The sequence below is a fragment of the Physeter macrocephalus genome, chromosome 16, assembly GCF_002837175.3.
Source record: "Physeter macrocephalus isolate SW-GA chromosome 16, ASM283717v5, whole genome shotgun sequence".
In the NCBI taxonomy this organism is placed as follows: Eukaryota; Metazoa; Chordata; class Mammalia; order Artiodactyla; family Physeteridae; genus Physeter; species Physeter macrocephalus.
In genome coordinates, this window is record NC_041229.1 from 26,316,549 (window position 1) to 26,331,938 (window position 15,390).

The window sequence follows — 15,390 nt, forward strand, 5'->3', positions numbered from 1 at the left end:
TATTAGAAAAGAAGATCTCAAATCAATGATATCAGCTTACAACTGAAGAAAGCAGAAAAAGAACAAATTAAATCCAAAGCAGAATATAAGAAGTAATAAAAATCAAAGTGGAAATAAATCAAAAACAGAAACAGTAAAGAAATTCAATGAAACCAAAAACTGGTTAAGACAATCAGTAAAACTGATAAACTTCTAGCCTGACAGATCCGGAAAAAAAAAAAAGATACAAATTACCAATAAAAAAATGATAGAAGCAAAATGAACACACATTCTAAGCACTTTACGAAAAGCCATCTGGAAGGCAAATAAGCACCTGAAGAGATGTTCAACAACAACAGTCATTAGGGGAACACAAAACCATGAGATACTGCTACACATCCTCTAGAAGAGTGAAAATTAAAAAGACTGACTATTCCAAGTTCCTGCAAGAAGGCAGAGGAATTGGAAGTCTAAGACACTGCTGGTGGTAGTGTAAAATGATACAACCACTTGGTAAAACAGTTTGGCAGTTTCTTAAAATTTAAATATATAGTTATCATATGATCTAGCCATTCTTCTCCTAGGTATTTACTCAAGAGAAAAGAAAGTGTATGTTCATACTAAGACTTGAACATGAATGTTCAAAGAAGCTTTATTTATAGCAGCCAAAAACTAAAAACATTCTAAATGTCCACCAGCAGGTGAATGGGAAAACAAATTGGGGTACAATATATCTGCTAATGGCATGCTATCCATCAACAAAAAGGAACGAACTATTGTTACATGCAAGAACATGGATGAAATTCAAATAATCATGCTGAATGAAAGAAGCCAGCCAGAGCAGAAAAAAGTGTATAAGGTATGAGGTATGATCCCATTTATATAAAACTCTAGAAAATACAAACCAGTCTATAATTTAAAAAAAAAATAAGTAGTTGTCTAGGGGTGTTGCTAGAGTGTGTGGAGAGGCAGGAGGGATGATTATGAAAGGTCACGAGGAAACTTTTGGGGGTGATGGTTTTATTAGAATATACACATTTCAAAAACTTACCAAATTGTACACTTTATATATATATATATGCAGTTTGTACATATGTAGTTTTATGTAGATTATACTTCAATAAATTGTTGTTTTTAAAAACCCTCAAAGGGAGTGGTAAAAAAAATTTAAAGCAGAAAAAAATCAGTCATAATCACAAATATTAAGAATATGTCTACGATATTACTAGTTTTCCTCCATATCTAGATTTTATACTCTATTGAAATTAACCTGAGTTTTCAACATATATTCTGAGCAAGTAAATAGCAAAACATACAAAGAGCTCAAAATCAAAACTTTAACAACCATATGAGGAAATTATATTTAAATACTGAATTCCTTTTGGGCAAAAAAAAATCTGTTACTAGAGAGCATTTGAGTTTTGTTTTTTTTTAAAGACATTAATCTCTGTAGGAAATCAAAAAAAAAAATTTCTACTCATATTGGTGAAAGGAAAGGCAATACTATGGTGCTTAGACTAAGAAATGTAAAATATTTCAGGTAAAGCACCATTAGAAAAAACATATTTTTGTTCGCTCTCAAGTTCCTTCAGTCTACATTTTTAAAACCAATGCAGTGGGGACCCTGCAGTCGTGTAAGCAGAACGTTATTCATTTTTATATGCTTTAATAAAAGATATTGCTTGCATCATTAGTTGTACATTTTTTGTATAGAAAATATTTTTCAGTAACTGTTTTCAAATTAAATTCTGAGGTATACATCATTTTTATTGTATTGTAAATGTAATTTATTTGAATTTCAGGCAACCCAATAATATTTCTACAAAAATGTCAATAAACATGAGATGAATAGCAGAAGGAATTTGTCAAAGTCATATGATTTAAGTTCCAAGGAATATCTCTGATACAAAAACAACCTCCCTTGTTACTTCATTCTTTATCACACAAGACCAGATAATTTTTTTCAACTTTGAATGAGTAAAATAAACAGTCTATTTCTCTCACTTTCAGTTTCTAAGGATGACTTAAAGGAAACATGTGCACATGCAATAATTTTAAGACAATTTTATTCCAAAGGTTAATATTTTTTTGTAAAAATAAAATATGCTTATAGCACTAAGTCATAACAATGAGAGACATTTCCATTTTATGAGCTGTGTGTAAACCAAATTGTCACATTACTCTTTCTGTGTATGTGGTCCATATACAGATGAAAAGGAACACCAATATTCTGGGAACCATATGTTAAAAAATAACTGACTTGGGGGCTTCCCTGGTGGCGCAGTGGTTGCGCGTCCGCCTGCCGATGCAGGGGAACCGGGTTCGCGCCCCGGTGTGGGAGGATCCCACATGCCGCGGAGCGGCTGGGCCCGTGAGCCATGGCCGCTGAGCCTGCGCGTCCGGAGCCTGTGCTCCGCAACGGGAGAGGCCACAGCAGAGGAAGGCCCGCATACCACAAAAAAAAAAAAAAAAAAAAAAAAAAAAAAAAAAAAAAAAAAAAAAATAACTGACTTAAGTCATCAAGAAAGAATTCCTAAATTTTTTTCACATCACCCACACCCCTAGCCACACTCTCCTCTTCTTTAATGTTTCCACTCAAGGCTAATCCTTCTCTACTTGTGTGAGTACACTGTATCATACATACATCCACATTAACCTTGAGATCCAGCTGAATTACCCCATCCATCATCACTCTATATGTTTAGCTTCTTCTAAAATTGATATCAACTCTTTTCCACTAATATATAAACATATTCAAGTATCTGCACCTTAGAAAAAATGGGAGTGAAGGAAGCACTTCATTTCACCCATGTCTCCCACATACACTTTCTATCTCTACCATATCATAACCCATAGTCATAATTTAGACTATGAAATCTGGCTTATAAATCCTTTTACAATGACAATATTCTTGATTAAATTGCTGAAGACCTGTATTATTGTCTATCCAAAGACACATCTTTGTCATTTTATCAGACTCTTCCCTGTTTTTGAGAAACTTTACTTTTCTCTTCACTTTTCAGTATGCAAGCTTAAAGAATCAATCAAGAGAGGACAATCAAGAAGGTATGCTGATGTCCAACCAAAGCTCACAAGTTTCAGGAAGATAACTGGAATCTCAAGAGACCTTTAAAGAGGCAACTTTCATGGTCATGAAATTCATACTCCACACATCTTTTTTTGTTTTGTTTTGACCGGGCTTGGCGGGGGGGTGTATTTTCTACCAGGAATTGTTTATTAGTATATGGCACGTAGATCAGGATAAATGAGATGACACAGAAGAATTCTGAACATCTCTGATATTTTCAGTATTAACAGATACTTCAACACACTTAGTATTGATAGAACAGTAATGGGTATCAAATAAAGACATTAAAATTAAAGTTCTTTGGCATCAATGACTGAAGAACACATTATTGTTAACACCATAGCAAAGACTGCTCTGCAACAAACAGCATAGATGCTTCCATTTATAATGGAAGACTCTAAGCATTTATAATGATGAGCAGATGCTCTGAAAGAAACATCACCATGACATCTGCAATTATCCTATAAAAATAAAAATGTACAAGTGCTTCTCATTTTCCTGGATTACTGCTATATTTCAAAAGCCCTCTTCACAATTATTTTCTAAAAAGCAAATCCAATTTTCCCACTAAAATGGACTCTCTTTACTACACACACACAACATAGACACACACACATAACACAAACTCTGGCTGAAAACTTTTGAGGAAAAAATAATTTAAAAAGCTCCAGCCCAATGACATTTCAGAAACCTTGAGTATATTGCAATTATTCTTTGCCTGCTGACAGTATTCAAAGATCTTGTCCCTTTAATTCTTCTTTTCTTACCACTTGTTCTCAAACTTTCTCCCCTAAGGATCTCATGACTAAACTCAAACCCTTCAAAACCTGGTATCCTTCTCTTGTCCTCCTAGGCTATCACAGCAAACTCTGCCAAAGCTTTTAACCTTTTTAACCTTATATAATATTTTATATTATATAAAATGAGTTAGTTCCTGATATCAACTTAGATAAAATCTAAATTAAGGATATCACATTAGTTTTTGTTCATATTACATACTATCCTAGGTTTCAAACTCTTGAATATATATAGCTAATATATTTTCCAGTAAAGAAAAATTATACACAAACACATTTTGTTTCTAAGAATAAAAAGCTTAAGATTCTTAATCACATGGGCCACTAGTAGAGGATGTCTTCCAGCTACTTAAGGGCCTAAAAAGCACAAAGGAAAAGAATGATAAATCAGATCACAATAAGAATGAATGAAAAAATAGATGAAAAAAGAAAAGTAAAAACACAAAAAGAGGAAATCTAAAGATGATGAAAAATTATATATATCACATGACAACTATAGAAGTGCTCACACACACACACACACAAAAAACCTCAAGAACTAGGTAAAATATATAACTGGTTAATAAAATAAAATTAAAATTAACAACATTTATAAAAATATGCCAAACTTCACCCATACTTACATAAATGCAAACCAAAGAAAGCTTCTGTTCCTCAACTATGTATCTATGGCAAAGATTAAAAACCTCAATAATACTATCAGCAAGGAAGAGAAAAATCATTCTCATACATGACTGGTAAGAGTGTAAATTAGTTAGTACAACAAAATATGTAATTCCACTCCTTGGAATTTATTTTACAGCTATATTTAAGTAATATGCAAAAATACACATACAAAACTATTCACTGTAGTATTATTTAGAGCAACAAACTAGAAATTACCTTAAAGTCCATCAACAGGAAACTGATGAGAAATACTCACTTATCTCTAAGCTTTACAACAGAATAACAGAGACTTCAAAATGAAAAAAAGTGCATACATATGGGCTGGTGTGAAAAGGTCTTTAAGATAATACTGATTGGAAAAAATAAGATTCAGAATAGTACAGTTATCTGTTGGTATATTCCAGGACCCAATGCAGATACCAAAATCTGCAGATTCTCAAGTCCCTTATATAAAATGGCAGTCAGACTTTCAGTATCCATGGGATCCCCATCCTTAGATTCAACCAACCAGGAAATTTAGAAAAAAACTTTAAGAAAGTTCCAAAAAACAAAACAAATTTGCCGAGAGTTGGCAACTATTTACATAGCATTTACACTGTATATACAACTATTTACATTGTACTGGGTATTATAAGTAATCTATAGATGATTTAAAGTATATGGGAGAGGGGACTTCCCTGGCGGTCCAGTGGTAAGGACCTCGCCTTCCAATGTAGGGGTGTGGGTTCAATCCCTGGTCAGGGAGCTAAGATCCCACAGGCCTCGCAGCCAAAAAACCAAAATCATAAAACAGAAGCAATATTGTAACAAATTCAATAAAGACTTTAAAAATGGTCCACATCAAAAAAATAGAAAGAAGAAAGAAGGGAGGGAGGGAGGGAGGGAGGAAAGAAGGAAACAAAGGAAGGAAGGAAGGAAGGAATTAAGAATGAATATGGGAGAATGTGCATAGGTTATACATAAAAATACTACTACACCTTTTTATATTCATACTTGAGCATTCCCAGATTTGGGTATCTGCTGGGGTCCTGGAACCAATCCCCTGGTGGATACCCAGAGATGATTATAATTATGTTATCTCTTGTAAAAAGGTCACAGACCCAATAAATGGCCAAGTGCTATGTACAGTTGCCAAATAAAACACATGACACCCAGTTAAATTTGAATTTCAGGTAAAAAATATTTTTTTTTTTTGTTTAAGTATGTCCAAACATTTTTATTTGCTAAATCTGGCAACCCCAGTTACATAGCACTGTGCAAGTCACAATCTCAGTTGCCTCGAACTCTGAATCTGGAAAATGCCCAGGTCAGTCTATAATTTCTTCTGGTTCTAAAATCAGTTCTATGATTTTTTTTTCTAGTTCTAAAATTCATTGGTTCTAAAGCTCCCTAGAATTCTGGCATTTTATAAAGAATTCAACATATACCCAGGATAATGTTCAGACAAATTAACAGCTTCTAACAATCCTTCACTGAATCTTTCCACTCCCTGAAAACAGGCATTCTTCAAGGTCCCACCCTTGGTTTCTCACTTTATACCACTCTACATGCTCAGGAATTCTTTTTTGTTTTACATATATGTGGAATATTCCTAGACTGTCCTTTCCCTCTCCAGCCAATCATGGAATTCATGGAAAGCCTCAAAACATCTGTAACACCAAAATTAACACAGCTAACAAAGAATACTGTCTTCAGACCAAAACATAAAGCTTTTGAGCTCCTGTATTACAGTATATCTATCAGAAGCTTACAACATATAAACGTGAAGCAATTATAGAACCAGAAGGAATACTAACAATGTAAGATTGCTTACATATTCTGCTTAGCTGCAGTCACAGAAGTAAAAACCTACACATCACCCAAATGTTAAGCCAACCCTAATGATATCAGGAAATAAGAGCCTCATCCCACGAGCAACTGGTGACTGGAAATAGTCTACCTTCCAGAGTACCTGGAGTGAAGCCTGTACAATTATATATGTATACGGCCTTAGACATTCCCTAATCCCTGCCATGTTTATCCAGTCAATACAACTGTATTTCTCCTTTTGTTTCCTGTGAACAAAGCCCTGACGTGAACCAGAGCCCTGTGACTGGGCCTCCCATCATTCAGTCCAGATTTTGCCAACTTCCCTGCCTCCCTCCTACTGAAAGCTACACACTGCTCTGTAATCCACAGCTTCAGATGGAGTCACTAACAAAAGTGATTTATCAGACTCATGACCCCAAACCACAATGCTTATACCTACTACTGCCACCAATGAATTCTATTATTTCCTAAAACCTCTTCCTTCAGTGTCCCATTCATTTGGTGATATTTTAAAACATATTTTAATGATCATCCAAGTATAAGTTAGTTATTATCCTTTGGATACTCATTTTCTATTTATGGCTATTCCAAATAGTGCCAGCCCTATGGCTAAAGCAAGTTTTCCCAGGTTTGATCCCATTCAACTTGGGTTTCCTGATCGACTGACTCAGCCCTATATATAAGTACTACAGGTACAAGAATAATAAAACCAATAAGTGCTGCCTATTTTCCTAATCATTATGGGTACAACCACTATCCTATCTATATTTTGCTTTCAGAACTCTAACATTAGGGGACTTCCCTGGTGGTCCAGTGGGTAAGACTCTGTTCCCACTGCAGGGGGTCTGCGTTCTATCCCTGGTCAGGGAACTAGATCCTGCATGCATGCCGCAACTAGGGTCCTTATGCCGCAACTAAAGATCCAACATGTCACAACTAAGACCCAGCGTAGCCTAAATAAAATAAATAAATATTTTTTAAAAGATGTGTGTATTAAAAAAAAACAAAAAAACCCTCTAACATTAGCTTTAAAACCTATCAACAATCAAAGTGGATTTCTTTCTCTGCAAAACCACCACCAAAATTCATGCTTCCCTCTGCAGGATCTTTCACATATCTTTTTCACTTTATATTTGGGCTATGGCAGCATTATTTTCCTTCAGTCTCCCAGACCTCCAGTAGGCATGCAATATTTACAATTATGATTATACTTTAAAATGCAGCAATTTCCTTCGGAAGTAATATGGCAGTACTAACAAAATCTACCAAAATATTTCTTGTAGCATATCCATTTAAAAGAATTACTAAACTCATTTAGTTTTTTAGATTGCAAAAAAGCAATAAATTTTGAGGAAATATATAGCTACTGAATTCATCTTCCAGCTCTTTTTGTTAAATATACTGTAAGATGAAATACAATCCACAAAACGGAACTACTGAGTTCTTAAAAGTGCATATCCTATCTCTTCCATCGAATTTAAGAAATAGAAAATCATAACTCATATCTAATTAGTAACTGATGCTCTAAAAATACAGTTCAGTTCCCTGAATCCTCTGGACCTTAATATTCATTCATCAGTTTAAAAAATAAATGAAAAAATACCCAGCAAGCGAAGACTCTGTATCCTGTAGGTGTTCTTTTTTCAGAGAGTCCTCTCTCAAGCTTTCACCCTGTGATTTTTCTCTCACGTCTTCTGAAACTTGTCCACGGTCAACACTGTGACTGGTTTCTAATGGTTTTCGATTTGAATGTTTCCTGTCTCCTTCTCTCCCATCAGATCGACTCCACCATGGTAAACTTTCTTCACTGTTCTCTGTGGATTTTCGAAAACCACAATGTACAGAATCCTGAGAGACCAGTCCTGAAGATGAACTAGATGGTTCAAAATTTCTGTCCTTGCTATGAAATGACAGTTCTTCATCAGAGGGTCTTAAGAATTTAGGTCTCAAATTTATATGAGAAGAAAACTCTTGATTTTGTTTTGGACTGGATTCTCTTCTACATACTTCTAAAGACCCAGATCTACTATCTTTTTCATCACCAGTAAACTTATCTTTATTGATATTCTTTGCAATATCTGTTGTATTATATTTATCTCTTGAACTTTTATTATATTTTACCAAGTCTGATTTTCTACTTTCCTGACTACTTTGTGCTCTATCTGAGTATGCTGGTTTCCTCCACCGTACTCGTCTACAGTCTTCTTTCATAAATGCAGTTTTCTCAGCTTCTTTTAATTTCAACTGGAAGATTTCCATTGACTAGAAAGGAGGAAAAATTAAACAAGATATTTAAAATTAAAAATGATTCAATGACTCGTACCCCACATGCCACTGTGTCACGATACACTGTCATGTAGCACAATGAAAGAAAAACTCAACAAAGGGTAACAAAAGACCCATACAATCATCCTACCTGACATGGCCTGAAATATGTCCCCCCCCAAATTTATATGTTGAACCCCTAACCCCTAGTACCTCAGAATATGACCTTGTAGACAGGATCTTTAAAGAGGTGATTAAGTTAAAATGAGGTCATTGGGTTAGGCCCTAATCCAGTATGACTGATGTCCCTGTAAGAAGAAGAAATTTGGACACACAAAGAGACATGAGGAATGTGCACACACAGAGAAAAGATCATTTGAGGACAGAGCAAGAAGGCAGTCATTTATGAATCAAGAAGAGAAACCTCAGATGAAACCAAACCCTCTAACATCTTGATCTTGGACTTCCATTCTCCTGAGCTGTAAGAAAATAAATTTCTGTTGTTTAAGCCACCTAGCCTGTGGAGCTGTGTTATGGCAGCCCTAGCAAGGAAACACACTACCATAAAATGAATACTTAAAAAAATATGAATAACCACTGAAAAATTACCAAATAATGAAAATATCCTGGGAGCTCAAAAGGAACCCTTTGACCAAGTGACCAGCACTAAAACAAAATGTAATTCAGAAAACAATAAAAACATAATTTTTTAAAAAATAATTCCTACAGTCAGAATCAAGATGTTACTACAATGTTAAAACAAAATAGATTCTCATAAAAAAAGAGCAGTTCAAGAATAATAAAGACTTATAATTAAACTATGTTCAAAAATATGCATGTAGTGAGTAGAAGAATAGAAAGTGTTGAATCCAGATTTGTGAGATCAACACTAGCCTGGGAATTCGCTATACTTAGGAAAAAATGGTAAATTGATTTAAGTTATAGGGAAGAGATGCATGAACAATTAATTCTACAGAATCTAATATGCATATACTAGTACTTTCAGAAAGAAAAAGCAAAGATAATAGGAGCATTAACAAAAAAAAGAGAGAAAATTTCCTCAGCTAACTTTCTAGATTCAAAGGGCTCACCCAACAGCCTTAGGGGAGGGGAAAAAGTGAAGCATACAAAGACTCATACATAAAAAATCCTAATTCCTGAGTCTCAAAATTCATTCGGAAAAAAAATTCTTCACAAAGTTTGGATCAGGGGAGAAGGGAGTGTGAGCATGTAAACAAATGTGAGTTAGGTAAATAACACATTGCCTACAAAGGAAAGACTGTTATCAACTATTCGCTTACAATACTAAATGCTAGAAGATAATGGAATAAAGATCAAATTTTGATAAAAAATTATAAGGCAATAATTCTATATACAGAATTCAATTCAGTCAAATTATCCTTCCTTGACATGGACAAAAGAAAGTCATTTTCGGGCTTCCCTGGTGGCGCGGTGGTTGCGCGTCCGCCTGCCGATGCAGGGGAACCGGGTTCGCGCCCCGGTCTGGGAGGATCCCACATGCCGCGGAGCGGCTGGGCCCGTGAGCCATGGCCGCTGAGCCTGCGCGTCCGGAGCCTGTGCTCCGCAACGGGAGAGGCCGCAGCAGAGGGAGGCCCGCATACCACTGAGCCTGCGCGTCCGGGGCCGGTGCCCCGCAACGGGAGAGGCCGCAGCAGAGGGAGGCCTGCATACCCCCACAAAAAAAAAAAAAAAAAAAAAAAAAAAGAAAGTCATTTTCCAAAATGAAAGGAATCAAAAAGTAAATCACTTACTAATTCTGGGGGGAAAATTACTCAGGATCATTAAGCCAAACCATAAATGAATAAGGGCAAAGATCTCTGAAAAAAGGAATGCATGCTATAAACCAAATGGCAAATGTAATGGTTAAGTCTAAATAATTTTTCTTGTAGTTGTGAAGAATATAACTGTCGAGAATAACATGCATATTTTTTAAATTTATAGTAAACTGTAATTAAAATTTCAAATTATTTCAATAAAGTATGAGAATTCAGGTGGAAAGTTATCATCTTAGTCTCGGCAGAGATAATCCATTATATTTCATTTTTTCAAATTATTTTAAAAGTTCAGGTTTAACATGTTTCTTAAATTTAATGACAACATCAATAGAGTGAAACTGATGGCAGTGGGGGGGAATATTTTCATAATTTAAGCATTGCCTCATAGGCAATGTTTTTTTCTTGGGGATACATAAATTAATGATGTATCTACAATTAGTGGCTTCTTAGATTAAATAAAATATGGTAATAATAAAAACAAAAACAGCAGTTACCACAATTTATCCAATGCTTATTTTACTACATCTTTTGTATCATTTAAGTGGGCTCTACAAACAATGCCTAGGTTCAAATTTACACATGAGCTCTGTAATCTTGGTTATTTAAACTCTGTCTGCCTCAGTTTCCTCATTTACCAAACAAGGATAATAGTACAATTATGGGTATTAACTAAGTTTAATTATACATGAAGTATTTTAACAGTACCTGGCAGATAAAAAGCATTCAAATTATTATTAATGTTCACAACAATTCTATGATATTGATATTAATAGCCGTGTTTTTAAAATGAAAAATAAAAATGAATCTAAGGTCACACCGCAAGAGTTACAAACACTGTACTGAAATTCAGGACTATCTGACTACAAAGCCAATGTTTTTAACTACTATGTCAAAATGCCTCACTCTGTGATTCTTAACTGTTCTAGAGCATTAAGAAATTATATAAGGGACTTCCCTGGTGGTCCAGTGGTTAAGACTTCACCTTCCAATGCAAGGGGTGAGGGTTCAATCCCTGGTTGGGGAGCTAGGATCCCACATGCCTCGTGGACAAAAAACCAAAACATAAAACAGAAGCAATACTGTAACAAGTTCAATAAAGATTTAAAAATGGTCCACATCAAAAAAAAATCTAAAAAAAAAAGGTTAAAAAAAAAAGAAATTATATAAAAGTTCACAATTCAAAACATAAACTCATAATAACCCCTAAAAAAACATAAGAAGAAAACTAAAGGCCATGTTATGTATAAATATATAAATTCAAAATAAAATATTAACAAATTTAATGTAGTGGTATATTAAAGGAAATGCTATAATCAAATAGGAGTCAAAGAATGCAAGAATGGTCCAATGTTAGGAAATGTATTCAGGCAATTCATCTCATTAACAAAAAAAAAAAAAAATCACAGTTATCTCAAAGGATACCAAAAAAATTATTTCATAAAAATTAGATACCCATTCTTAATTTAAAAGCAAATTAACAAAAAAACACTTTTGAATAAACTTTGAATGCAAAGATACTTTCTAAAGATGACAATCTTCATCTTAAATGCAAGAAGTTATCACTTAAACACAGAAAGAAAAGTGTTATTAATCAAAGTTCTGAAATTCTACTTCAAGAATACAAGAAAGTTTAAATATTGTAATACTGAGTAGCAAAAGCAAAAGTAATCACCATTTTCATATAACTATTTTCCCATATAACCCAATTAAAAAAAATAACACTACAGATTTAATGACAAGAGTTTAAAAAAATGGGCAGACTAGCACCAGGCAAGTCAGAAAACATAAGAAAACAAAGATTCAGCATACAACTGAAAAAAAATAAAAATATCTTAAGGATACTTGCATAACAACTGAATGGAGAAATGTACTGAAGAGCATAAATAAAAATCTGAATTGACTGTGGTGACCTAAATGGGAAAGACATCCGAAAAAGAGGGGATGTATGTATAGGTGTAACTGATTCACTTTGCTGTACAGTAGAAACTAATGCAACATTGTAAAACAACCCTACTCCAATAAAAATTTTAAAAAATTTTGAATTGAGAAATAACCAGTATTTTAGGATGAGATTACTCAATATTACAAAGATATTAATTGTCCTTGATTTATCTATATATTTAATTAAACTTAAATCAAAATTCCAAAATGAATTGTAAATTTATAATGTATTTTGGAAAACTGTTTCTTTTGAGCTTGAACTTGACAAAATTGATTCTAAGTTTAACAAAAAAAAAAGCACACATAAGAATGTAAAGTTACTTTTTAGTGACAAATTAAAGTAGACTTACCCTGTCACATAGTAGGTGTTCACTAATTATTTGCTATCTGCCTGAGTTACTGAAAACTACAGTAATTAAAATAGTATGGAACTAATTCCAGGAAACAACAAAAAAATCAATAAAATAGATTTGAGAGTAAAGAAATAGATTGATTTTATAAAAAATGATGTAATATATAATAAATGTGTCATTTCTAATTAGTGGGAAAAAATAATTCATTCAATATATTATAAATGACTACCTAAAGACTTAAGGAAAGTTAAATGCTTACTTTATACAAAAATATGTATTTCAAAAATATTAAAGCTATCCATAAAAATAAAACTGAACAAGTTCTCAAAGGAAATATAGGTGTGCATTTTTATGATCTTGGGGCTGGAGAAGGCCTATCAATGAATTATACCAAGAACATTAAGTCATAAAACAAAAACCTGATAGGTTCGGTAAAAATATGTAAAATATATTCATAGCAAATATAAACAAAGTAAAAAATACACATGAAACTAACAGGAAGAAATTTCAACAGACTTATTAAAAGGTCTTAATATCCCAAAATGGGTAAATACCATCAATAACCAATCAAATGGCCAAAAAAATATGAAAAAATATCCCACTTTGCTAGTAAACAAATGTATAAAAATAAAAGCAAAGAAAAAGTCTGCTTACCAATCACAGTACCACAGACTATAAAGAATGAGAGAACTACTACTGAAAATCATGTAATAAAAGTCATTTTACTGAGAGTATAATTTCTTCAATATTTCTGTACAGAAATTTTGCAATACATATCTCACTTTAGGTGTCTATATCCTCTAAATTGACAATTTCCCTTTTAGTAATTCATGTGAGAAAGTAAGCAGGTAAGTATGCAAAATGCACTGGAAAAGATGATCAGCACAGTGTTGTTTCACAGGGGAGAAAATAAAAATATATAAATGTCCCTCTACTTCACAGGAGAAGATGGCGGAAGAGTAAGATGCAGAGATCACCTTCCTCCCCACACATACATCAGAAATACATCTACACGTGGAACTGCTCCTATAGAACACCCACTGAACGCTGGCAGAACACCTCAGACCTTCCAAAAGGCAAGAAACTCCCCACGTACCTGGGTAGGGCAAAAGAAAAAAGAATAAACAGAGACAAAAGAATAGGGACGGGACCTGCACCAGTGGGAGGGAGCTGTGAAGGAGGAAAGGTTCCCACACACTAGAAGCCCCTTCACGGGCGGAGACTGCGGGTGGCAGAAGGGGAAGTCTCAGAGCCACAGAAGAGAGCGCAGTAACAGGGTGCGGAGGGCAAAGCGGAGAGATTCCAGCAGAGGATCGGTGCCGACCAGCACTCACCAGCCCAAGAGGTTTGTCTGCTCACCCGCCAGGAAGGACGGGGGCTGGGAGCTGAGGCTTGGGCTTCGGTGGTCGGAAGCCAAGCCGCCGGGAGAGGACTGGGGTTGGCTGCGTGAACACAGCCTGAAGGGGTTAGTGCACCACGGATAGCCGGAAGGGAGTCCGGGAGAAGTCTGGAGCTGCCGAAGAGGCAAGAGACCTTTTCTTCCCTCTTTGCTTCCTGGGGCACGAGGAGAGGGGATTCAGCGCGCCGCTTAAAGGAGCGCCAGAAACGGGCACGGAAATGCCGAAGAGACAAAAGACTTTTTCTTGCCTCTTTGTGCCCTGGTGCAAGAGGAGAGGGGATTAAGTGCGCCGCATAACGGAGCTCCAGAAACGGGCACGAGCCGTGGCTGTCGGCACGAACACCACGGACGGGCATGGGACGCTAGGGCTGCTGGTGCCGCCACCAAGAATCCTGTGTGCGAGCACAGGTAACTCTCCACACCTCTCCTCCCGGGAGCCTGTGCAGCCCGCCACTGACGGGGTCCCGAGATCCAGGGACAGGTTCCCCGGGAGAACGCGTGGCGCGCCTCGGACTGGTGCAGCATCACGCCGGCCTCTGCTGCCGCGGGCTCGCCCCGCATCCATGCAACCCCCTCCCCCCAGCCTGAGCCAGAGCCCCCGAATCAGCTGCTCCTTTAACCCCGTCCTGAGCGAAGAGCAGACGCCCTAAGACCACCTACGCACAAAAGTGGGGCCAAGTCCAAAGCTGAACCCCAGGAGCTGTGTGAACAAAGAGGAGAGCGGGAGGGAATCAGCTGCTCCTTTAACCCCGTCCTGAGCGAAGAGCAGACGCCATCGGACGACCTATGTGCAGAGGCGGGGCCCAGTCCAAAGCTGAACCCCAGGAGCTGTGCGAACACTACGCACAAAAGTGGGGCCAAGTCCAAAGCTGAACCCCAGGAGCTGTGTGAACAAAGAGGAGAGCGGGAGGTCTCTCCCAGCAGCCTCAGAAGCTGCGGATTAAAGTTCCACAATCAACTTGAAGGGCCCTGCATCTGTGGAATACCTGAATAGACAGCGAATCATCCCAAGTTGAGGAGGTGGACTTTGGGAGCAAGATATATTATTATTTTCCCCTTTTTCTCTTCTTGTGAGTGTGTATGTGTGTGCTGCTATGTGAGATTTTGTCTGTATAGGTTTGCTTTCACCATTTGTCCTCGACTTCTGACCGAACCGTTTTTTTTTTTTTTAATTTTTCTTCTTAATAATTATTTTTTATTTTAATAACTTTATTTTATCCTACTTTATTTTATCTTCTTTCTTTCTTCCTTTCTTCCTTCCTTCCTTTCTTCCCTTTCTTCCTCCCTTTCTTCCCTC

At 36.1% G+C, this 15,390-nt stretch overlaps 1 protein-coding gene across 3 annotated transcripts in view; it reads right to left on the reverse strand.

Annotated features, from left to right (window-relative positions):
• CWF19L2 (CWF19 like cell cycle control factor 2) overlaps positions 1-15,390 on the reverse strand; it is a 421,416-nt gene that overhangs the window by 343,513 nt on the left and 62,513 nt on the right. For all 3 annotated transcript variants that reach the window (XM_028500977.2, XM_028500978.1, XM_024115330.3), the window contains exon 8: positions 7,943-8,601. In XM_028500977.2, the coding sequence (XP_028356778.1) occupies positions 7,943-8,601 (659 nt within the window). The remainder of the gene's footprint in view (positions 1-7,942; positions 8,602-15,390) is intronic.